Source organism: Castor canadensis, chromosome 11 (genome assembly GCF_047511655.1).
Source record: "Castor canadensis chromosome 11, mCasCan1.hap1v2, whole genome shotgun sequence".
NCBI lineage: Eukaryota > Metazoa > Chordata > Mammalia > Rodentia > Castoridae > Castor > Castor canadensis.
The window spans coordinates 3,883,137-3,906,712 of record NC_133396.1 but is presented as its reverse complement, the minus strand read 5'-3'; the positions used below and the strand labels follow the sequence as shown (position 1 = coordinate 3,906,712).

Sequence of the window (23,576 nt, the reverse complement as noted above, 5' to 3'; positions counted from 1 at the left end):
GGGGCGTGGGGCGGGGGTTAGGGGTTAGGGCTGTTTAGGTCTGGGGGGAGGGGGCACGGAGAACGATGCTTAATGTATGGGAGCTTTCCTTTTGGGGGTGACAAATGTTTGGGACTAGACATGGTGAGTGTATGAAATACACTGACCCACACATGTTGCTAATTTAAAAAAGGACTGCAGTCTCAAGATTTGCACAGGAGCATGGCGCCACGCAGACGCTGCCTGGTGGAACCACTGACGGAGTTGGTGCAGGTGTGCACTCAGGGATGGAGTGACCCTCTCCGGTGTCCGCAGCACTAGGGGATCCCTTCACACCCCACAGCCTTTTGTTGGTCCCCTGTTGCTTCCCGGGGAGGCACCACCTGTCTCCCCACACCTGCACCAAGGCGGCCCACGCCGGGAGAGGTTTAGCTGGCGGCGACAATACCTCACCTTCCCTTTTTGATGGTGTTCCTGCCCAGTAATGGGTCCAGCACGGGTTCCACAGTTTCGCCAATGTTCTCGATGAGCAGGACATCACCCGCCGAAATGGCCTGCTCGATGATGTCCAGGTAGCTATGGCACAGTGCAGAAGCCAGGTCATGACAGAGGGCCGTGAAGGAGTGGTCACGTGATCCCAGAAGAAGCCCCCAAGTTAAGAGTCGGGTCTCCAAGAGGCCAAAAGCTCATTCCTCCCGACAACTCATCCCTTCCTCAAAAGAGTTGACAGCTTCTTCCCAGACCACCCTGTGGGCTTGTGGGGGGAGTGGAGTGAAAGTGGAGCCACACATCATCGTGTCTCTATCCCACCTGATGTACCAGACACTAGGAAGGGCAGGTAGGGTGGCCATGGCTACCCGGATAACCACAGCCATTGGTTCTCATCTGGGACTTGACCGAAAACCACAAGAGACAGGAAATGACAACCTGGGAGCCTCCCAGCTAGCCAGGGGCCAAGCAAGATGTAAAGCCACGCTGGGCGCCCGGGAGCAGCAACAGTGGGAGGAGAAAGGACCCAATTTAATTCTTCACTGCTGGGGCTCTGCCCCAGTGCCAGTGGCCAGCCTTCCTATTCCCACACCCACCCCTCTTAACGATCTGCAGTGGGCACCGGAGATGTGCTCACCAGCACAGAGCCCAGCCAGCCCCCGGCTGCCCCCCGAGCACCCGGCTCTGTCTCACACCTCTTCTGTCCCAGGCGGATGGATTTCAGTTCACTCCCATATTTGTTTTTGATCCACTTGATCCCTTGAAGCTGGGCGTCCACAATCAGGGGCCAGCGCTCTGTGTTGCACAGGATGGTGGCATTCTCGGTGGACATGCGGTCGCTGGGAAGGCCCTGGTTGTTCCAAGAGGCCACGTCAGCGTCGTCTGTCAGCAGACTCAAGGGATCCAGGCCTTCTGTGATTGGGATGGGCACCTGCCAAGGAAAGGCACTCTTTCTTAGAAGGGGTGACGTGACCTTATTACTCTCTGAATAATGCTGCGTTCTGCGGTCAGACTCTGGGCGGTCCGGGAGAAGACAGCACTTTGCACCGCGGCCAGAAATGATGTCAGCCTCCAGCAAGATGGGGCCATTTCTAAACCCTGAATGGGTTCAGCCTCGGCCGGGAGGCGGGGGCTGCGTCTACCCTGCCAGGGGCCTCCCCAAATTCCCTGAGTCATGAACACAACGGGGCTTCTTACCTTTAAGTTATTCACGAAAGGAATCCAAAATTTCTCCATCAGTTCATTTCGATACTTCTTGGTGAAGTAGCCAACGTAGGAGACGAAGGCAGAGATGAGCAGGACGTCCCCACACAGGGTGACCCCCTGGCCTTTGAAGTTTTCCACCGATTCGGCCCAGCGGACGTTTTCGGACGCTAATCCCCCCACCAGCCTGCAAGGGGACATGGGAGCGCGGCGTGCTGGGGTGAAAGGGAGGAGCAGAGGGAAGCCGCCCCCAATCTGCAGACTTTCGAGTCCTTTCTTGGCTCAGTGGACTCCAGCATGTGCATCACACTTTCCAGGCCATCAACTTGAGGACAGGCCTCTGACCTTAATCCTTTGGCTAGGTCAACTCTGAGCCTACAGCTAGCTGGTGGCACCCAACAGCCCTTGGTGAAGTAGCCAACGTAGGAGATGGTTACTTTGGTTTTTTTGGCAGGTGACGTCAACAACTAACTCGCTCAGTCCCATGACAGGGTTGTGCCTGCACCACTTATGTAGCCTGGGACTCTCCCAGGTCTCCACGCTGACCACTTGTCAATCAGTGGCCACCCGCCAACCAGGGCGGAGAATCTACGAGAACAAGCCAGCCCCCGAACTGACTCTACCCAGGCTCCAGGGGCTCACAGACACTTTTCTTATCCTTATTCCCAAGACAACATAGCACAACAGCTACTTACGCGGCATTCGCTCGCCTTGCACGAATACTGCACCAGTTTACCTAAGAGACTTGTGCACGCGCTCAAGGGGCCCTGGGACCCCTCCCCCAGGTATTGAGGGTCACACACTGCCCCAGGGTAAGTTCCTTTAGACACAATGGTCCAGGCAGGTCTTGGCTATTCCTTTCAGGGGCCTAAGGGACTGGAGGGTGGCCTTGGGGAGGAGCAATCACCTGTTAGCCAAGGAGATGACCCTGTTGGTGGCGTCGGCTTCCTGCTGGCACTTGATTTTCTCAGCTGTTGCTTTTTCAAACGCTGATGTTAAGTTGCTCAGGTTGGCATTGAGTTCCTGGAAGAACAAGGTGGAGAGGCCCCAGAATAATAAAGCCGGGCTCCCAGGCAGGATCTGGGCCTCCCACGAAGGCCTAGCGCCCACTGAGTTTGCAGACAGCGGGTGCCCAGCTGTCCTGGGTATGTAAAATCTGACAGAACATCTGCCCCCCACTTTGTCCTGGTGCTTAATAATTCAAGACTCAGGCTGAGCCAACGCATTTTCCACGGAGGTATTGACCGGCAGCCTGAGCCAGGGGCTCTTGTGCCTCACAGGGCTGAGAGCGAGCGAGCGAGCCAGCACTTACCGCAATCTTGTTTTTGATCCTGGTCAGCTTCTCCTGTGCTTCTGCCAGCTCGGCATTCGCCTCCTCCAGGGCCTGCCTCTTGGGGGCTACATCGCAGTACACCTCGTAGAAGCGGACGATGTTGATACACCAGGAGCACAGGCCTGCCGCGGCCGTGGACTTGGAGCGGATGAACTCAGGGTCGAACGTGGGGTTGCCTTGGTAGGGCCTGGCAAGCAAACGGGGGGGGGGGTGCTGAGTGGGGCTCTGCAGGGACACAGGGGACATAGGCCCAGCTTCCATGACTGGTTCTGTGTCACAGGCCACCCTGGCCACTGATGATGGCAACTGCACAGGGAAAGTGTTAACTGATTTATTTTGGTACCTTAATGGTTACAAAGAAAAGAAGAAGAAACGCAAAAGTTCTGGCCTCTGAACTAGAACTTGAGCATGAGGTGAAAGGGAAGCAGTGGTGTCAGCCCTATGTTCTAGATGGAAGAAGGTTGGCACGTCCCTCTGCTCCCAGTGGGCTATACGGCTGACTTCATTTTAATTCTCGAGTGACTGCTTTCACAGGCAAGAAGACTGTGTTCAGTGAGGGCTGGAACTTGTCCACACTGACACCAACGGGGAATGGCAGAAGCAGGACTCACTTAGCAAGACTCCTGGCATCAGGATTGTTCTGAGAGCAGACTGAGTGACAGCTCTGCTGTAGCCCTGGCTACATAGTCATCACCCACCTCACTCAGGGGAAACAGGCCCAGAAAGGTTGAGCATCTCATCCACAGTGACACAGCACTGCAGGTCACACTCAGAGGCCCCTGGCCACCTGCTCCACTCAGTCACCCCCTCCTCCAGGGCAGCATTGTCAGTTGTTCTAAGATGGTCACAGTGAGACCAAAGCCTGTAAGGCTATAGGGATGAGACTTGTAAGAAGGAACGTTAAAGTGACCAAGAAAATGCCCAGGGATGCCAGGCAGCTCCTCTAGAAACTAGTGTTCTTTTTTTGGTGGCACTGGGATTTGAACTCTGGGCCTCATGCTAGCTAGGCAGGCACTGTACCATTTGAGCCACTCCACCAGCCCTTTTATGTGTTGGGTATTTTCGAGATAGGATGTCGAGAACTATTTGCTTGGGTTGGCTTTGAACTGTGATCCTCCTGATCTCTGCCTCTTGAGTAGCTAGGATTACAGGCGTGAGCCACCGGCTCTCAACCGTGTCTGCACTTTTAAACACACACCAGATAGCCCGCCTAGAAGTGTGCTGGGGACACAGAGGACCTGTTCATCAGGGTGGTGTTATGACACCGAGTGGAAGCAGCCTCGACACCCAGCGCAGCCGCAATCACGTCAGTTTTGACTTGTCCACGTGGGATTGACTGTAAACCACAGTTTACAGATCAGGATGTTTTAGTAAGACTGGCAGAAGTTTTTTGTTACAATGATAAGTAAAAAATAAAAGCAAAGCAAATCATTTGTGTGTTTCTAGTATTATTTCAACTTTGGAAAAGCTTAAGAAAAAAATAAAAAAGAAATGTACCCCAATTTTTTTTTGGACTGGGGCTGTAGCTCAGCGATGAACATTTGCCTAGCACGTGCAAAAAGCTCCAGGTTCCATTCCTAGCACCGAAAAAAACAAAAACAAAAAAACCCCAAATATACACACACCAAACACTGAGAGCAACCTCCCCTGTGGTGGGCCTACCGTGCTTTTCTTGTTTTACTGTCTATTTTGGAGGGCAGTACTGGGATTTGAACTCAGGGCTTGTGTTTGCCAGGCAGGTGCTCTAATACTTGAGCCACGCCCCAGCCTGTTTTGTTCTCCTATACTTTGCATTATTCCATATCGACTAAATGGTTTTCAGGAGGTCAACCCTCTCCCACACAAGTGGGTACTGGGGAATATGTGGGTCCCACCTGCGGTCACAGGGGCCGTGGGTGTGGTCCTCTTTCTCAGGTTGGGGCAGGTGGTCACTGAGATTGGGTTGTCAGGAGATGGTCAAACAAGGAGCTGTGTGGGGCAGGAGCCCTTCCTACCTGGATTGCTCACAAAATGGAGCAATCCTCATGAATGAGAGATTTTTGAAATTTGAAAGGGTCCCCAAGACACCCTTTCCATGTACCAAGGCCACTGACAGCCCTGTGGGGGCCACCTTCCTTCCAAATGTGATGCCTTTACAGTGGGAACACACGTGACAGAGCTTCCAGCAAGCAAGCACTCACTGAGCCTGCGTGTATGTGAGTACATGCATGTGTGCGTGCATGGAAGCCCCACATTCAAGTGTATGTGTGTGTGCGCACAAATGCCCTGCATCCATGTGTACATGGGCGCACACACTGCATTCTTGTGTATGTCTGTGTGTGTGTACACTTCAGGCTGCATGTGCACAGGTACACACCATATTCACGTGAGCCTGTTAGCTGTGTGCTTCAGCCCCAGGCGCCAGCTGGGGACATTACTGCTGCTGCTAGGATTCCCAGCGCAGCCTTTCCCTCTGCCCCAGCAACCTTCAAGTGGGGGAGACAGAGGTGACAGGCTCCTGGAAGCCTGGGCCACAATTCACCTGTACCTGGACAGCTTAGGTGCACTCATATTTGCCCACGAGGTCACTGTTCGCCCACATCGCTGTGTTCCACTTTGCGTGGCTCAGCTGAAGACACACAGCACCCCCTTCCCAGGCAAGCGCGTGCGTGCGTGTGCATGTGTGCGTGTGCATGCGTGTAGAGGTCTGGTCACAGGCAGGGGAAGGTCCCGGCCATGTGGCAATTGGGTGAAGACCTGGTGGAAGCCCGACGGCCCTGACTCACTTGAAGGCTTTCAGGCAGGCCTCGGGGATGTGCTCCTTGTCAAACTTCTTCAGGGAGTCCAGAAACGCATCCACCTTGCCCATCATGATCTTCGCAGCCTTCCAGCTCTTGTCCTTGGGGATCTTGCCCCCGGGGGCCGTCAGGATCATGACAGCAGCTGTGACATTGACCACGGCGTCTGGAGGTGACCCAAAGGACTTCAGCTCTGTCAGGTTGTTCTGCAGAGGACAAAAGGCATGTAAGCATCACCACTGATTCCCCTTGGCCAGGTCCTCTCCCCTTTCCTTTCCTGTGTCACCTTATTCAGAGTGTCCAGAGCCTCCTGTGCAGCCAGTAGGGCTGGCTCTGCCTTGGCCAGGTCCGTTTCACAAGCCTTTTGTTTCTCAGTGACATTCTAGAAAGAAGCCAGAAGGGAGAGATCGTTGTAGGACTGTCCATCACTTTGTCTGTGGTGGGGCAGGTGAAGGGGAGAGCCCCCAGCCAGGCCCCAGTGGCTCTGAGCCCCACAGCAGAGACTGCACCTTGTACCACCATGCGTTTGTGGCCTTTGCCGGCTGTCCCATTGATGGCTGTCCCATTGATGGACATCCCCCTGTGCCTGCATGTGTTGTAGCTGGGTGAGCCTTTTCCCTTGCTACCTTGGCTCTGGCCCTGAGCCATTAGAGAGGACAGAGCTGGTGATGGTGGAGGTGGGGGCTGCTTTGGAACAGGTCCTTTTATTGACTCTAACCTCTGGGACCTCTGAGGTCTTCTTGAGCCTGGCACCGTTGTGTGACCCTTCCACACAGGACACCTCAAAGCATGCCACTCCTCCTCCTTCACTCCTGCATGCACGCCCTCGCTGCCTGGGTCAGGAAGAACCCTCAGCCTTCAGATGCCATGCAGACCAGAGGTGCTTGGCCTTTGTTCACAAAGAAGAAGAGTGGCAAAGCAGCCACCAGGCCCTGAGTGCCTGGCTGGGCTCAAGGAAAGGACAGAAAGGAGGGCAGAGATCCTTCCTGAGGACCCCTCTGCCACCCTCCTTAGCGACAATGTGGGACATGACTAAAGGAGTGGGACACAGGAGGCATTAATCAGCCAGTGGTGCCATGGTGGGTCATTCCTGGATGGAGGGCTAGAAAAGGGTGGGTCCTGGGACATTAACAGTGCACACCAGAATCAGACAAGTCACAGGAAACAGGGTCATAGGTCCAGGCCCTACCTTGGATCCAACTCTGCCACCTGCTAGTTTAAGATCTTGGGCTAGTTAACAATGACCCAAGCCTCAGTTTCCCTATCTACCTAACAAGCTGTGGTTGTCCAGGTTAAAATGAGAAAGGGTGGGAGCTATTGGCCACCCTGGCTTAAGTCCCCTTCCCATCCAGCACCCTGCTTAGGACCTGCCCCTGTTGGGAAGGAGGCTGTCTGCCCAAGGTGGGAAAAGTGACTTGCTGAAAAGAATGTTGACTGTCACTTGAAAAGAGAGTGGGTAGCAACTAGAAAACCCTTTTTTTTTTTCTTGGCTGTATTAGGACTTGAACTCAGGGGTTCACACATGCTAGGCAGGCACTTTACCACTTAAGCCACCCTGCCAGCCCTATTTTGTGATGGGTTTTTTTCGAGATAGGGTCTTGAGAACTATTTGCCAGGCTGACTTCAAACTGCGATCCTCCTGATCTCTGCCTCCTGAGTAACTAGGATTACAGGTGTGAGCCATGGCGCCCGGCTGGAAAACTTTTAATGTAACCATTGTAGAGATGTGGCCTGATGACATAAACCCATGAGGAGGGCAGTGTATCAGGCTGTAAAGGTTCCTAGGACTTTCTCCTATCAGTTGTTCTTCACCTCACTGCCCACCCCAGGCCATTGACATCCCAACATCTGGGAGAACCCCCAGCAGCAGTCTGAGGGCCAGGACTCTGGTGGAGGCTTTTCAACACCTTACATGCTTGCAGATCCCAGCATCTTGTTAAAATGTGGGCGAGGTGATACCAGCTGGGGGGATTAGGCAGGCCAGCAACCTCCTGGCTGTGCCGCCAGAGGTGGCCCTGCTTTGAGCCACTGAAGGTGGGCATTCCTGTAAGGCAATCTCTCTTCTGAGCGTGGCCTGCACCTGGGGGAGGCCTCCTTCCAGGGTCCCCTGGTTTGGGAAACTCATCTTTGTGCAAATGCCTCAGCCTTTTCCGTGTCTGTAGGTGGCACATGATGGCCTAGGGAGGCCTGGCGGAGCAGAGCAGCGAGCAGCAGCTCTCCTGAGGCCCACCTTGTTAATGACCTCCACCTTGATCTCTTCCTCATCTGCAACAGCTTTCTCTTTGCTGACTTTCTCTGTCTCCACACCGACCACCTGGATCAGCTTATCTGCGTTTTCATTCTTCTGCTTGAGCTCAGCCTCCTGAATTGCCAGCGTGGCCTTTAAATCATCCACCTAGGGAAGGAGAAGCCAGGAGATGGGTACGTACGGGCTGTGGCTTGCACGTGCCACCCTCCAATGGCCGGGTACCAGGGGCAGCAGCCTCGGACTAAGCAGAACAGAAGGGAGTCAGTGGCTTCTGACTCCCACTGGCTCATTTAAAAGAGTCTTCTAGTATCTCAAAGGTCAGTATGTATTGAGCACCAAGTGTGTACACAGGGTCACATATAAGACACAGTCCAGGCACTCTAGCAGTTGGCAATCAAGGTGACCAACTGAAAAATGTCACAGTGTTGAGGGGTTGGTGTCCCTGGGCCCTCTGGGTTGGTGGGAGAGTGGGAAGAAGAGCTGGGAGCAGGGATCAAAAGCTCTCTGGGAGCCAGCGTGAGGCCCAGCTTGTTCTCCAGTTCACGGTGCTCCCTCAGCGGTGCCCACAGTGGGCTGTAGAGATGAAGCCAGGACTCCATTATGGAGGGCATTTAAAGCCAGGCAGAAGACTCGAAAATCAATACAGTATGAAAGAAAGAAAGCATTGCAGAAGCTTTCTGAGCCAGGCACCTCAGTGTGAATGGCACACAAGAATGGAGGCCTTTTCATTGACTACCTTGGACTGGAGAACCAAACCTCCCAGACACGGGGTGCCGAGCCGTCACTCACGCAGAGCGTATGTCATAAGGTTGACATTACCAAAGCGTTTCACATCTGTGTTCTTATATTCTGGTCTGGGAATGAAAGTTTCTCGAGGGCAGGAGTCATGCTCACGCTACATCATGCAGTGCTCAGAATTACGTATGATGATCTCCCTGTGGAAGCCTGTGGTGGCAGTGTCACCACTGAGGCCCCTGGAGGAAGGAGCTGGAGCGGCAGCCCGTGCTGTGTCTCCTACCTGGGAAGCTGTGCTCTGCAGCTTCATCAGCCCGTTCTCCAGCCTCTCGATTTTGGCAACCAGCTCCATTCTTTTCTTGGCCAGCAGGTTCTGGTAGAGTTTGATCTGCTCCAAGAAGGTCTTAGGGGTGGTGTAATTGTAGCGCCTCTCAGTGGCCAGGTACATCTTGGACATCTCGTTGACAGTGGTGTGCACATAGGACATGAAGAGGCTGATGGAGGTCTTCACTTCTGGCTGTGAGGACCGGATAGGCTAGTCATCCTTGGGCCCTTCTCCCACTAGGGCCCTAGACTGGTCCAAGGGGCCCAGAGGTAAAGGAGTCCCCTGTCTGCCAGAGCAGATCAGCAAGGTGGGGCTTGCTGGACCCACTTGGACCCTGGACAAGAAACATAGAGACAGATAAAAGAGGCACAGGAGAGCAATTCCTTCCAGGCCAGTGAGACTGTGAGGTGCCACTGAACCACTGCAGGGTTTAGCCCAGTGTCTGGGACATGCACGAACATGTGCGCACACACACACACACACACACACACACACACACAACCACACCACATACCCTCCTTGCGTACTTGAGGCTAATATGTTTTCCTATCCCAAGCAATTCAGCAAACATTTATTGTACATTTCCTATGTAGGGTCCTTGGGTTTAGTGACTTTTCCTAGCCATCTGCATCTGCCTTACTACCTGAGACAAGCCCTGAGAGCTGTTCCCCAGAAGTGCTCCAAGCCATCTCAGTTTTAACTCCGGTTCATTTGAAAATATGTTCCTCCAACACACGCTGCTTTGCCATCTACGTGGTGGCCCCGACTCCCTATGTGGTGCCAGTGCCCGTGTCTGCTCCTTGGGGGCTCCTGTCTTGGAGACTGAAAACCTGAATCTGTGCCCTCCTTGCCTCACCTGGATGCCCTCGGTTTCCTGCAGGAAGCGAGCGCTGACGGACACCAAGGCATCCTCTGGCCACTCGTGGAACCAGTTGATGGCCGTGCAGTTGACCACAGCAGGGAATTTCCTGGCTCGTACACGCAGGACAGAGCCCACGGGGGAGAAACACAGAATCACCTAGATGTGGGACACAGGTGAGCCACTCACCGGGGGTGCCAGTGAGGTCAAAGCTATCACTTTTACAGACTATATAGGGCCTCGGTGTCCCCAGGCCTGAGAGCACTCCTGGATCTAGGTGGCCAGGTACAGTCATGAATCAACTCTCAACTTCACGTCCTTGCTAGTGCTGTGAGGGTTCAGAGTAACTCCACCTCTGCTAGACTTCTGAAGCAAGGGCTGGACGTAGCCCCCACGCTGGGCAGATGAGGCTCAAGAACACGGAAACTGAAGTCCCTTCTGGTTCCAGCATGAGACGTGGAGCTGCCGGCAGCCCCTAGAGGACAGTGGATGAGGTCCGGACAGGACACCAACTCCCTGGGACCCCAGCTGGAGAAGGTGTGTGGAGACAGACCCTGGGGTTCCTCTGTTAGGGGGGACCTTCCTTCTCACGGAGCCTTGGTCTCACTGCCCTCCTCCTTCTTGGTCCCTTTATTTGGGAGTATAGTCGGTTGACTCACTGGAAGTGACCGTTGGCTGGGAGCAGCTAACTGTACTCATTTCCCAGCTCTCTCTAGAGGTGTGAGGGTGTGGTCAGGCCCTTGCTAAAGAGGAGCCCAAAGCAGGTGGCAGTCGTTGGGAACGCTCGCCCCCAACATAAGACCCATTGACTGTGTAAGCAGAGAGGATGCTGGCTTTATAGCACGAAGTGGGGGGAGAAGTGACCACCGCAGACATCCAGCAGGGCTGTGGCATTGGACCCTGCACCGGGCAGCCTCTCTACCTGAACTCTGAGGAGGAACCAAACGGCCCCAAGTCCCTTTGGTCTCACTGCAGGAGTTTAGCCTCATTTCCTACAGGTAACGTTGAAGGTCAAGGTGAGCTTATCTATTTACACTTGGTGTATGTGTACAAATAACACTTTCACTAGCCCTGAGGCTCTCTGACGGCCCACGTGCGGTAAATCTGAAGGTTCCAGCTCATCGGATGCTCCCCGCCCTGCCACCTTCCACTCTCCTTATGGATTTCCATTTCCTGGGAAGAAACAGTCCCAACTCTACAGAGCACAGACCTGAGACCCGAGGGCCGGACCACCCGAGGTGAGGTCCTACCTTGAGTTGCTTGCGCACTTTCCCGATGAAGAATTTCCAGCACGCCTCGCGAGTGTCGGTCATGCCGAGGGACTTCACCTGTGACCTCATGGAGGAGATGATGTTCTCCACATCATCCTCGGTGAACAGCCCGGGGATCTCCCCAGAGGCCAGCAGGTCATTGATGAGCACCAGGAACTGCTCCTCGGCCACCTGGGAGTCTGTCATCAGGAACACCGTGGGCACACTCTTCACTGCTGCCTTTATGTACTGAGCGGCCAGGTCGATCTGGACCCAACAGGGACACAGTTAGAGTCCTTGACGAGAAACAGTTCATGTAGAGCATTTTCTATAGCCACCCAGAGCCGGACCCTTGGGGACCAGCTTTCCATGGAGACAGTGGAGTACAGCCACTCTCTCAGCAGCGGGGACAGCCCAGGTACCCGATGACGGATGGATGGACATGTGATATGTGGTGTGTCCATACTGGTCACATGTCATTCAGACTTAAAAAAAGAAAGGACATTCCAAACCAATGGTACAGCAAGGATGAACCATGAAGACATCACACTGAGTGAAACAAGCCAGGCGTAAAAGGACAGGTAACCGTAGGATTTTACTTTGAGGAGGTCCCTGGAGCCTCATAGCCAGGGAGACAGAAAGTGGGGGTGGGGCTGTCAGGGGCTGAGGGAGGAGGAGTGGGGAGTTGTTTAATGGGGACAGAGTTTCAATTTTGTAAGATTGGAAGGGCTCTGGAGATGGGTGGTGGTGGTGGTGGTTACATCACAGTACCACTGAACCAGTCACTGAAAATGGTTACCATGGTAAACTGTACGTAATGTGTATTTCACCCCACACGCAGAAGGAAAAACGTCAACAAAACCTTACATGGAAGCCCTTAAAGAGACCCTAAATGAATCCACTCCAGGCTCGGATGGGGGACGCGATCCTAGGAGATGAGGCAAAGCAGGCCTCCTTTCCAGGGTTTTGATGACTTGCTTTATCTACGTGGGTCTTATTTTTGTTTCATACAGAGTCTTGCTACATAGCCCAGGCTGACCTCGAACTTGAGATCCCCCTGTCGCAGACTCCTGAGTGCTGGGATTGCAGGCATACACACGTCACCGGGCCTGAGTCTGATTTGTTTCCAATAAGACCTATGCACTGCACCAGTGGCTCACACCTGTAATCCCAGCTACTTGGGAGGCAGAGATCAGGAGGATCGTGGTTCAAAGCCAGCCTGGGCAAATAGTTCATGAGAACCTATCTTGAAAAAACCAACACAAAAAAGAGCTAGCAGAGAGGCTCAAGTGGTAGAGTGCTTGCTTAGCAAGCGCAAGGCAATGAGTTCAAACACCAGTACTCCCAATAAATAAATAAATAAATAAATAAAAAGACTTGTGGGCCTCTGCGATTTTCATTTTTGGTGGAACTGGGGTTTGAATTCAGGATTTTGCACTTGCAAAGCAGGCACTCTATGGCTCGAGCCACACCTCCAGGCCATTTTGCTCTGGTTATTTTGGAGATGGGAATCTCATGAACTGTTTGCCTGTTTGCCTGGGCTGGCCTCGATCCTCCTGATCTCAGCCTCCTAAGTAGCTAGAATTGCAGGTGTTAGCAACGGGCACCCAGCTTCTGTGACTTTCTGAAATACTTTGAAAACGTCCACTGCAGGAACCCTGAACACTTTAATTTCATACGTTGGAAGCAAGCCCAACTCCTGAAGTCTGTTTGAGAAATGTCACCAAGGCTGCTGTTTTAGAGTTGATTGGGGTCAACAGTGAGTCTCAAATTTCATATTTTTGGACAAGCTAAAGCTAAGAAAAAAAAAAGCAAGAGGAAAGCTGGGTATGGTGGCATATGCCTGTAGTCCCAAAACTAAGGAAGATTCTGAGTTTGAGGTCAGCCTGGGCTACACGGCGAGGCCTTATCTAAACAAACAACAAAACGAAGAAGCGAAACAAAAAGCGGGAGGACTTCAGCGGGTGCAACTCAGTGGTAGAGCGCGTGCCCTGCAGGTGTGAGGCCTGGGTTCCGTCCCCGGCACCCCAAAAATAAGTAAGTTCAATAAAGAAATAACAGAAGGCCAGGGTGAAGCTGGTTCGTGAGGGTTGATGGGGGTCCAGAGAGTGGATCACAGCACAGAGCTGCCATGGCGCACGTCTGCGAGGACAGGAACACTGTGAAGACCAAACACCCGCGGCTGGTGCTGAGGTGAGGAAAGAGGAACAAAATCCTCACACGGGCAGAGCAAGGAGAATGATGCAGTCACAAATGCAAATCAACACAATTTCACTGGAGACTGGAGAAAACCCAGCAAAGCGTTCAGCTCCAGATGGGAAGAAAGATCTGAACCACACCGAGCGATGTGGGGACATCAGTGTAGACGGACTCCACCAGTAACCCACAAGGCCATCACATGCTAACGGGGTTCAGGAGGCCAGGTGAAAGGCCCTGTTCCTTCACACTGGGACTTAAAAATGAAGTCAACTTGGGCTGGAGGCATGGGTCAAGAGAGAGTGCCTGCCTCACCAGAGCAAAGCCCTGAGTTCAAACCTCAGTACTGCTAAAAAAACAGAAAAAAAAACTGGAGTCGGCCATCTTTTCTACATAAAGAATCAGATCCATCCGAAAATACAGGACAATGAGGCCAGAGAAGCCGGAGGCTGGCCCAGTGGTTGTCCCCACCGTCCTCACCAGGGTTTCTGCCAGCAGACCCCTGCCCACGCACCTGCGCCATCCTGGGCACTGAACTCTGGCTGAGTTCCAGACCGTCTCCACTCAAGCCACCTGGCAGCCAGCGACCGCCATGTGGTGTGGGTAAGGTCCCCTTAGTGGCTCCCTGGCATCATCTGGGCAGAAGCGGCCAAGACATAAACACAGAGCGACACGGCTGAGTGGTGTGCTCCGATCAATTTCAGGTCTCTTCTCAAGCACCACAATCACTCGCTCTAGACTAATAGAGTTTGACTGGCACACAGCTCCCTGGGAGAGCAAATTTTCGGGAAGGAGAGATCAATTTAATAAAGCCCCAGCAGCATCTGCCTTAAGCACGGAGACCTGCTCCCACTAATGCTTAATAATTCAAAATGCAGCAATCAGAATCTTGGGCATGCAGCAAGACACCTAGCAATGGCTCTGAATTTTTTAATCTGGAGATCTGGGGAACATTTTAGAACAGCCAGTGACCAAGGGCAAAAATCAAACCCCTTTGATCACTCTGATCCCTGAAGACTTTATGGGGCAAGCCACTGGGTACTTGAGACGCCCTCCTTCCTGCATCACAGGGGCCACGCAATGGCCACAAGATCAAGACACTTTGGACAAGGACTGTGGTGACAGTCAGTGTCCGGGCTGGCTGGCTGCTTCATTGGACAAAGGAGTGGTAGGACTTTCCTCCCTACCCCGAGGGCAGCTGACAGTGCGGTGCCTCACCTTGAGGTCCGGGATCCCGTATCCCTTCTTGAGGGTGATCTGGAACACGTCCAGCGCGCTGATATAGGCGGCCAGGCGAGAGAGGCTCTGCTTCCCGCTGCCACCCACACCCACCAGCAGGGCATTCCCGCGAGGAGACTCTAGGATGCGGTTAATCCTGCAGATGTGAGACACGGCGTCCTCAAACAGCACCTGCACAGACCACAGGGGTCACATGGGGTCACCTGCCAGGACAGCAGCAATTCCTGGCAGAGGTGCCTTGCTGAGGCGACACACAGGGTGTTTGCTGGAAGTCAGATGCTCAGAGTCCGCCCCCACTTAGCCATGGTTTTAGTTATTCACGGTCAACAGCGGTCCGAAAATATTAAATGGAAGATTCCAGAAATAATCACTTCGTAAGTTTTAAATTAACCCTTTCAAAGCATGTTAACTCTTCTGTTTTATTGTGAGTCGGTGTCAACCTGTCACTGTGCCTAATTTATAAATTATGCTGTACCATAGGCATGCATGTGCAGGAAAAACCATACATGTAGAGCTTGCCGCTGTCTGTGGGTTTGGACGTGCACTGGGGGGGGTCTTGGACGGGATCCCCCGTGGATAAGGAGGGGAACTGCTGTATATTGAGCCAGGAGAGGCGCTCGGTGTCCCGGGTCCCTGCCATTGTATTGAGCACCACTCACCAAATTCATGACCGCGTTGACTTCATTGTAACTGTCCAGGACATCCATCAGGAGCTTGTTCAGTTGAGCCATGTCAGTCACAGAGAAGTATTTGGGGTCACCAATCCCTTGAGCAAAGTGGCAGAAGATGTTTGGTTTGGCAAATAAGAGTTCTTCACCAAGATCCTAGAAATAAGAGATGAAATACTTTTATTTATTTATTATTTTGCCACCAGGCTATTCAGATAATTAACAGTGGCCATGGTGGCCCTGCAAAGATAACACCCTAGGATGCCAGGCCAAATCGCCAGGAACAGAAACCACAGCTGCTATCAGCTCTACAAACCACTGGTCAAAAATATCTAGTGGGATGGTCCATGGTCCACTCCCCACCATGATGTGGAATGAAGAGATGGCCCAAAGAAATGACTGCACCAAAAGCACACAGGCCAGGCCAGGAGGGGACATGGGACTAGACAGGCCCTTCTCTCCAGCAAGTGGGTGGAGGAGGACATCACACCCTGAGTGCTCAGTTCCTTCTCACTTGACTCAACAATCACATAATCGAGTCACTTATGGGACCTTACATGGATCGCCCCATCCCCATCAAGGCCTTCAAGAGGGCTCAGTTATCACCAGGCGCCAGTGGTTCACGCCTATAATCCTAGTTTTTAGGAGGCAGAGATGAGGAGGATCATGGTTCAAAGCCAGCCCAAGCAAATAGTTCATGAGACCCTGTCTTGAAAAAAACACATCTCACACACACACACAAACAAAGGACTGGTGGAGTGGTTCAAGGTGTAGGCCCTGAGTTCAAACACCAGTACTGCAAAAAAAAAAAAAAAAAAAAGGGCATTCAGTTATCATTGGTGCCAGATACTCTACTCTTTTGGATCCTCTGTGGGTATGGCAGAGGGACCTGGTGGCTTAACTTACATCAAAGAATTTCTTGGTGGAAGCCACCATGACTCTGTGCAGTGTCTCTTGGTCTTTTTTGTCAACCATTTTGTCACCATACACTCGTTCGGCTTCGTGCAGCCAAAGGCGGACAAGATCCAGTGGGACTTTCAGAATCTCTGCTGTGGAGAATAAGAGGCCCTGCCCCAGCACGAGAGGGTCAGCATCTTGGCTGTGGTGGAGAGGAAGGCAGGTGTTGAGTGTGGATGACATCCCCCGGGGAGTGACCTCTAGGCTGTTGGTACAATTGGTGCTTGGGGCCCAGGAAGCCACTCATCACACACAGCTTAGAGGCTAGAAGGTGTGGGTGTGTCCTGAGAGACACAGGGTTTCCTCACAGGACGGGGTTAAGGGCTTCATCCTGTAATGGGTGCACAGCAGAAAGGGACAAGAGAGGCTAATGGGGGCAGAAAAGTAAAGGTCACCACAAACTTGGGCTCTGCCGCAAATGCTCTTGGGTCCAGCCCTGGTTCAAACAGATACTCGCTGAGTAAGCCCTGCAGGCTCAGCGGGGGAAGGCTGAGGGGCTCTCGGCTCCTGCGATGGCAAATCAGCCCCCGCTTTTGTGGGGTTCACATTCCAGTGGAGAGATGTAACCAGGAAAACAAAACGTCAGGTAAATTACACATTAGGACGTGTGCTGTGAATGCTGCGTGGGGGCTTGCAGAGGGGCATTGTGAGGGCATGGCACGTGAGCTGACGCTTCACCACTGTCACCATCCTCGTCATCACGATCACCACCACTGCCAGCAGGACATCGCCACTATCATTACACAATTGTAATTGCCACCACCACTTAGCACCATCGCTATGACTACCGTCACCACCACCCTCATATCATCATATCACTACCACTACCACCACTGCTGTTACCACCACCACCGTCTCGTCACTACAATCACCGTCATTTTCCCCAGCACCATCATCACATCGTTGTCATAACCACCACCATCGTCACCACCACCACCATTATCGCCACCACCACCACCATTGTCATCACCATCACGCCACCGCCATCAGACCAGACTCACTTTGCTCTCTCCTGAGGGCGGCAGAGGAGAGCACCGTGGCTCAGGGACTTGGCCAGAAGGCGTCATGGTATAAATCTAAGAACAGTACCTGGAAAATATTGGCGAGGTCCCTGAGGTTGAAGATGTAATGAAACTTAATGGCTGTGGGAAGAAATGTTGCTGCGACTTTCTGATGCAAGGCTGTTATAGGAAAAAGGCACATCGATTCTTAGGTACTCTTAATGGCCTCAGGAAGTGCACAGCTTAAAGTTTCTGAAACAAATGGACTATGGAATGGTGACAATTTAAGTAAGAAATCAACGTAGCTGAATTTCCTCCTCTCTGCCTCCCCCTGAAGCAATTGTATTTCACATAGCTCCAGTGGAAACACAGCCTCATTTAAAAATATTGATTCCAAAGTATAAATAAAATATTTATCCGGGGTGGGGGGGAATGAAGAACCGTCAGCCCCATAAAGCTGTAGGTTTTACCGACAGGCAAGAGGAGGAGGCTGGCCAGCTTACCTAGGGCCGAGGCCACCAGCTGGTTGCTCACCCTCTGCAACGCCATGGAGACCGAGCGGAAGGACAGGTGCTGCGTCAGGATGGTGCTGTAGATGGTCATGAGGGCCTCCTGGCCCGGGAAGCTGACAGCGAACACGCAGAAGTGGCGCTGCCCAAGGACAACCACGGACCTGTCAGGCAGCTCTTGGGGTCCTGCTGGTTGCCGGGGGCCCCCTCCTTGGGAGACCAGACCCTGTCCTCTTTGACTAATGTCTTTGGGGGAATGGTCGGGATGGGCAGATTTCCCCTTTGTGCCTTGCATGTAAAATCGCATTAGCTATTGATTCAAGGTGAAGCAGCCCCATTCAGTTCATGCTGTCAAGAAAAATGTTCTCAGAAGCAGAAGGCTGGCCTGTTGGCTCAGGCTGCAGGTCTGGCTTTATACCCAGGCCTTCATATGCTTGGTGATTTAGAGTGGTGGCGGGGTCTGTGTGGGCAGGGTACCCAGTTCAACCTAGACTTCAGATACGCTGCAGATACCTTAAAGAATGGGCATATCCAATGTTGTATGGAATATACTTACACTAAAAAGTGTTTGCGGCGCATCTGAAATTGAGGCCGAACTGGGCACCTGCAGTTTATTTTATTTGCTAACTCTGGCAGCCCTCTGGGGTCCTAAGGAGGGCTGGCTACCCTCTCGCCCTTTTTGTCCCTCCCTCCCCATGTCCTGACACTCTGAAAGGTTAAGCGTTCTCCATAGGCTGCCTGCCCCCTGCTCTAACATCTCAGTTGCCAAAGCCAGCCTCGGCCCCGGCAGTTGACCTCGGCTCACCTGCAGTCTGGGGTCAACGGTGAAGGAGCCAGAGGTAGGGTTCATACAAGCCACATACTGACAGTTGTGGACATCCTTTAGTGTCAGTTTCTGCCTGTCATACCTGTTGGGTGAGGGTGGGGAGGATCGAGGATCGGTGTGTACAGTGTGTCACTGACCTGGAGCAGCCATCCCCGTCCCCCTTCCAGGAATGCTTTGCACATGGTTAAAGACAAACCCCAGCGCGTGTCCTTCGCATCTGAGCACCGGTTTGCCTTTACGCTCTCGAGAGAAACAGCTTTTTGAAAGCAAACTGCTTTTTTTCTATTAGCATACATTTTGTGGGGCTCCGCTGTGACACAGCTGCACTTTCCCCTGAGAGCTCTTCAGTCTGTAAGTACCCCTCTCCATCTCCTCCGAAAGATATACCTACTTGAGGAGGGGCCCCCACCTTTGTGGGGGCTGTTGGTTGCAGCCACTGGCATTATTTGTATAGTGGACAGCGGGAAGAGAGACGTCAACGGAACCTGTCTACTGTCTCGAACCTGCCCTACGGTCCTGGTGTCCCACTGGTGGTCTCGCCGACAGCCCCTGGGCCCCACCCCCATGGATTGCGAACCAGTCACAGTCCCAGTCCGCAGTCCACCTTACCAGTGCCCGTGGTCCATGTGCTGTCTAATGAGGGTGTGCGGGGCCACTGTCCCGTACTTGTCCACCTCTGGCATGTTCATGTCATCAATAAAGTAGATCAACTTCTTGGTGCCAGGTGGCCCATAGTTTCTTCCTGACTTCTTCTCCAGTGGCTTCTCCAGCACCCCTGTGGAGAGCAGAGGGTCAGCCACCACCCCAGTGTCCTGCACCGGGGTTCTGTTGGATGGGGAGGGCCCTACTGGCTCCCTGGTGGAAAGGAGCCTGGCGCCACCAGTGTTCAGGTTCGGGAATGCACCTGCCCAGGGAGTGGCCCTCAAGGTGACACTGTGGGGAGCAGGGATCCATCATGGGTGGCCTCCACTCCAGCCAGCTCCTGGAGTAGACTGAAACGGTCAGAGGCCAGGGCAGCAGTGTCAACCTTTGTGTCACTTGGGACTGGTATGAACGCTTCCAGCAGGACCAGGTGCCCCAACCGGCCGCCAACACCCACCACACGCTGGTGCCTCCCACCAGGGGAAAGGCCTGCAGTGAGGGCTGAGAGGGAAAGGGGCAGCCGCGTGGATGTAGTGTGCGGATGTCGCTGCCCGCCCGCCTCACCCTGCAGCATGGCCGAAGTGGTGTAGAAGTTGAAGGGCACGGCCTGCACCAGGTAGTCGTCCGTGCTCAGGCTCTCCAGCTTGTCCCCCATCAACACGGACTTGCCGGTGCCCGCGTTCCCCACCAGCATCACCGGCCACGACTTTGCCATGAGCAGGTCAATGAAGTACCGGATACGGATGGTTTCTGCGGTGTGGACCAGAGAGGCCTGGGGACAGGGGGACAACAAATCCTGGTCCACCTTCCTTGAGGGCACAGATCTTTGCAGCTTTCTAAATCTTGTGCATTTGTCAATGGCCCCAGTGTTGAAAGCCCTCTGCACTTGGCCATGTGCGGGGAAGGACGTGGAGCCCTGTCCCTGGTCACTGGTTCAGGGAGGATTACCTGCAGTGGGATGTCTGGATCCAGCTCGAAGCGGGGCACTTTGTCCGTCCACGGCAGGAACTTCTTCGTTTCAGGGTCGATGTAGTAGTCAAAAATGGTTCCCTGCGAGGGGAACTTGATGGTTTTAAACTCATTGACCCACCATTTGCTGAACTCCACGCGATAATCAATGAGCTGTTAAAAAACAAATGCACGAAAAGCCCCACTAAGAGGACTGTCGAGACGCACCTCGTTTGGGTGGTGGGTCCCCGCCGCGCTGTCCGTCCTTCACCTGGTCTTGGAACATGGCGCCTCCAAAAGCCCAGAAGCAGGCGAACACGAAGTAGAGCTCGTAAAGCTCCTTGGGGGAGTCGGGCGGCGTGTTCTTCTCCGTGAGGAGGCACTCCAGCAGGTACAGGGTCATCTGGACGACCGTGATCTCGGGCACTGGCGTGATCCTCTTGAAGCCCACGCGCAGCTTGTCCAGGCACATGGGCAGGTACTTGTCGAAGAGGATGGTCAGGTTGGCCTTTTCAGACTGCACCTTGCGCCTCTCGATCCAGCTGCTCACCACCCTGGGGAAGATGGGGCCGTGGCTGCTTCAGGTCCACTAAGTGACACTCCCCAGAGGAAGGACCTCTCGCCTCTGCCACGTGACTCCAGAGGGGTGGCCGTGGAGGCCGGGCTGAGACTTGGGTTGGTCACTCCTGCTTGGTGGTGGGTCCAAACTAGGGCACCATTCCAGCCAGCTTCAGACCCTAAGAGAGCCTGGTGAGGCTGCTGGGCTGTGGTGTCTGTGTTCTTTCTCTGAACTGGTAGCTGTGGGACCACTGTGAGCCCCAAACAACTGAAGCCACGGTACCACGTGGAGGACATCTGCCTCCAGATGAAGCTGACACTAAAGGACTGGGAGGAGAAGAGAGGAGAACGGTCTCATGACATCATCTGGGGGGTTGCAAGGAAGTGAGGATGGGGATGAAGAGAAAGGAGGAAGAAGAGGGAAGCAGGGGTATCCTGTGACGTCATTTGGACTTCTGGATCCAGCCATGCCTGCGGCACCTACTTAGTGACTTGCTCCTATATATATTTATATATGTGATCTATAAAAATAAGCACACACATGCCTCAGTTAGTTGGGTAAGATCTGTCACGTTTGGTGGAAGTATCTACTTCAACACGATGGCCATCCTCGAGGGCCCACACTGGATTGTCTGACAGGCAGACACATCTACCACAGTGGGGAGGGATGTGGACACTGCAGCTGACTGTCCACCAGACCCAGGGCCAGCAGCAGCCTGACACAAGTCACTCAACAGGTCTGGGGTTCTAATCTCTAATCGGGTCATTTTAGCTCCACCCCCTCCTCCGTCCCAAAGGACCACATGGGCCACTTTTTAAAGTTCACAGAAGGGAGCCTGGTCCAGTAAGTGCCAAAAGAAATGTCTGCTAAAAGCATAAATAGCACCGGGCTCCCTGGAGGGCCGGTGAGCTAAGTGTGTGCGTCACCTCCAGGATGCCAGGGACGTAAGCAGGAAGGTCATGTTACCAAACACAGGGCGGCCGCCATCCGCAGATGGCCCTGTGCTGGGGCAGAGAATTTGCAGTGCCTGGGTACCAGTGACAGAGAGCAAAGCTTCACACCATCCACGTCTCTAAGCAAAGCATGGGCCCCATGTGGGCGCAGTGCAGACCTGAATGCCAGGTGCAGGTCACAGAGGTGCTGCCTTGACTCTGGGCTCAGGGTGCTTTTGTGTCACTTTTTTTTTTTTTTCCTGTGGTACTGGGGTTTAAATTCAGGGCCTTGAGTTTGGTAGGCACTTGAGCCATGCCTCCAGCCCTTTTATGCTTCAGTTATTTTCAGATACGGTCTCACTCTTTGTCTATGGGGGCCTGGACCACGAACTTCCTATTTTTGCCTCTCCTAGCTGGAACCATAGGTATGCACCACCAAGCCCCGTTTGTTGGTTGAGATGAGATCTTGCTAGCTTTTTGCCCTTGGTCTTGAACTGTGCTCCTCTCTCTATCTCTGCCTCTCCAGTAGCTGGGATTATAGGTGTGTGCTACCTCACCCAGGCCTTGTTGCATTTTGATGCTGCTTGGGTAGGCATCTTGTAACACACACCTATGCACATTCTGGCTTCCACACGAGCATGGGCCCAGGCAGACGCGTGTGGGAAGTACAAGCCCACATTCTCAGCCCATCCAAGTGCTTCCTGCCTTATCCCCAGAGGTGGCTGGGGCCTGTGAGCCTGTGGCCCTTGTCCCTGGGGGCCGGCCAGCTCCTGACTGGGGTCCCAGCCTCCTAGGCAACCATTTGAGGGAGGGCTGCTCTGTGTGCATCTACATCTCAAGAAGCCATTTCTGGACTGGTGGAGTAGCTTAAGTAGTAGAGTGTCTGCCTAGCACGCGTGAGGCCCTGAGTCCAAACCCCAGTTCTGCCAAAAAAAATACATACATGTATATGCATATGTTTCTAATCCATAAAAAAGAAAAAGGAGCCATTTCTCTCCTTCTACTTCCTTCTGGTCACTCTGGGAGCCTTTCTGCCTCTGCCTACACTGACTTCACTTCTGGCTCTCCTTCCTCCTCCCACAGCTGTGACCCTGTGCACCCCACCATCTCATGACCCCACAATCTCCCCACCTCCAGCATCTCAGCAGTTCTGACCCAGGCCTCATTTCAGTCTCCTCACCCTGTTTTCTGCCCACCCTCAATGTTCTGTAGGGAGCAGATGGTGGATGTGCCAAAGATGCCTCTAACCTGGAACCTTGGAATGTGATCTTACATGAAGAAAGGGCCTCTAGCTAGGATGTAACTAAGTTAAGCATCTCAAGATGAGGTCATTCTGGATTAGGATGGGCCCTGGACCAATGCTGGGTGTCCTCCTAAGAAGAGGAGTAGGGAAAGGGCCCCAGGGAGACAGAGCTGCAGTGATGTGAGTACAGCCTGCAACCGCCAGAAGCTGGCAAAGCTGGGCAGACTCTCCCCAGCCTCAGAAGGAGCCCACCCTACAGCTCCTGACCTCAGACTTCTGTCTCAGCTCTGTGAGAGGATAAACTGCCCCATGTGTCCCTTTGTTATGGCAGCCCCAAGACACTCAGTTGGGTGGGCAGTGCTGCTGGAGACGATGGCCCTGCAGTGCCTCTCAGTGGCCCCCATCCCTTTGGGGTCAGGCCAGCTCCCAGGTCTGTTCCTGCTGGGACCATTTCCTTAGGAATTCTCTGGACCCCTGGCATTGCCATGCTACCTCCCTCCCAGAAGGTGCTCTCACCTCCTACTGCAGAGAGCAAGGAGGCGCCTCTAGCATGAACTTCAACTTCTCCCCTCTGCTTGCATGTGCCTGGGACCCCATGCCTGCTCCCCATGCCCAAGCCTGGCTCTCACCTCAACACAGTAAACCTTCCTGCCTCTTG

General features: G+C 53.4%; 1 protein-coding gene across 1 annotated transcript in view; it reads right to left on the bottom strand.

The window, feature by feature from the left end:
• The window catches only part of Dnah17 (dynein axonemal heavy chain 17), a 106,485-nt gene that overhangs the window by 20,993 nt on the left and 61,916 nt on the right, over positions 1–23,576 (bottom strand). Inside the window, exons 44-64 of the mRNA XM_074045000.1 lie at positions 20,456–20,738; positions 20,185–20,358; positions 19,801–20,008; positions 19,204–19,369; positions 18,574–18,676; positions 17,763–17,910; positions 17,348–17,439; positions 16,208–16,369; positions 15,293–15,457; positions 14,613–14,804; positions 11,199–11,465; positions 9,946–10,107; positions 9,048–9,281; positions 8,012–8,176; positions 6,068–6,163; positions 5,770–5,987; positions 2,984–3,191; positions 2,579–2,694; positions 1,666–1,858; positions 1,164–1,399; positions 433–555 (exon numbers count right to left, since the gene is read on the bottom strand). Of these exons, the coding sequence (XP_073901101.1) occupies positions 433–555; positions 1,164–1,399; positions 1,666–1,858; positions 2,579–2,694; positions 2,984–3,191; positions 5,770–5,987; positions 6,068–6,163; positions 8,012–8,176; positions 9,048–9,281; positions 9,946–10,107; positions 11,199–11,465; positions 14,613–14,804; positions 15,293–15,457; positions 16,208–16,369; positions 17,348–17,439; positions 17,763–17,910; positions 18,574–18,676; positions 19,204–19,369; positions 19,801–20,008; positions 20,185–20,358; positions 20,456–20,738 (3,711 nt within the window). The remainder of the gene's footprint in view (positions 1–432; positions 556–1,163; positions 1,400–1,665; positions 1,859–2,578; positions 2,695–2,983; positions 3,192–5,769; positions 5,988–6,067; positions 6,164–8,011; positions 8,177–9,047; positions 9,282–9,945; positions 10,108–11,198; positions 11,466–14,612; positions 14,805–15,292; positions 15,458–16,207; positions 16,370–17,347; positions 17,440–17,762; positions 17,911–18,573; positions 18,677–19,203; positions 19,370–19,800; positions 20,009–20,184; positions 20,359–20,455; positions 20,739–23,576) is intronic.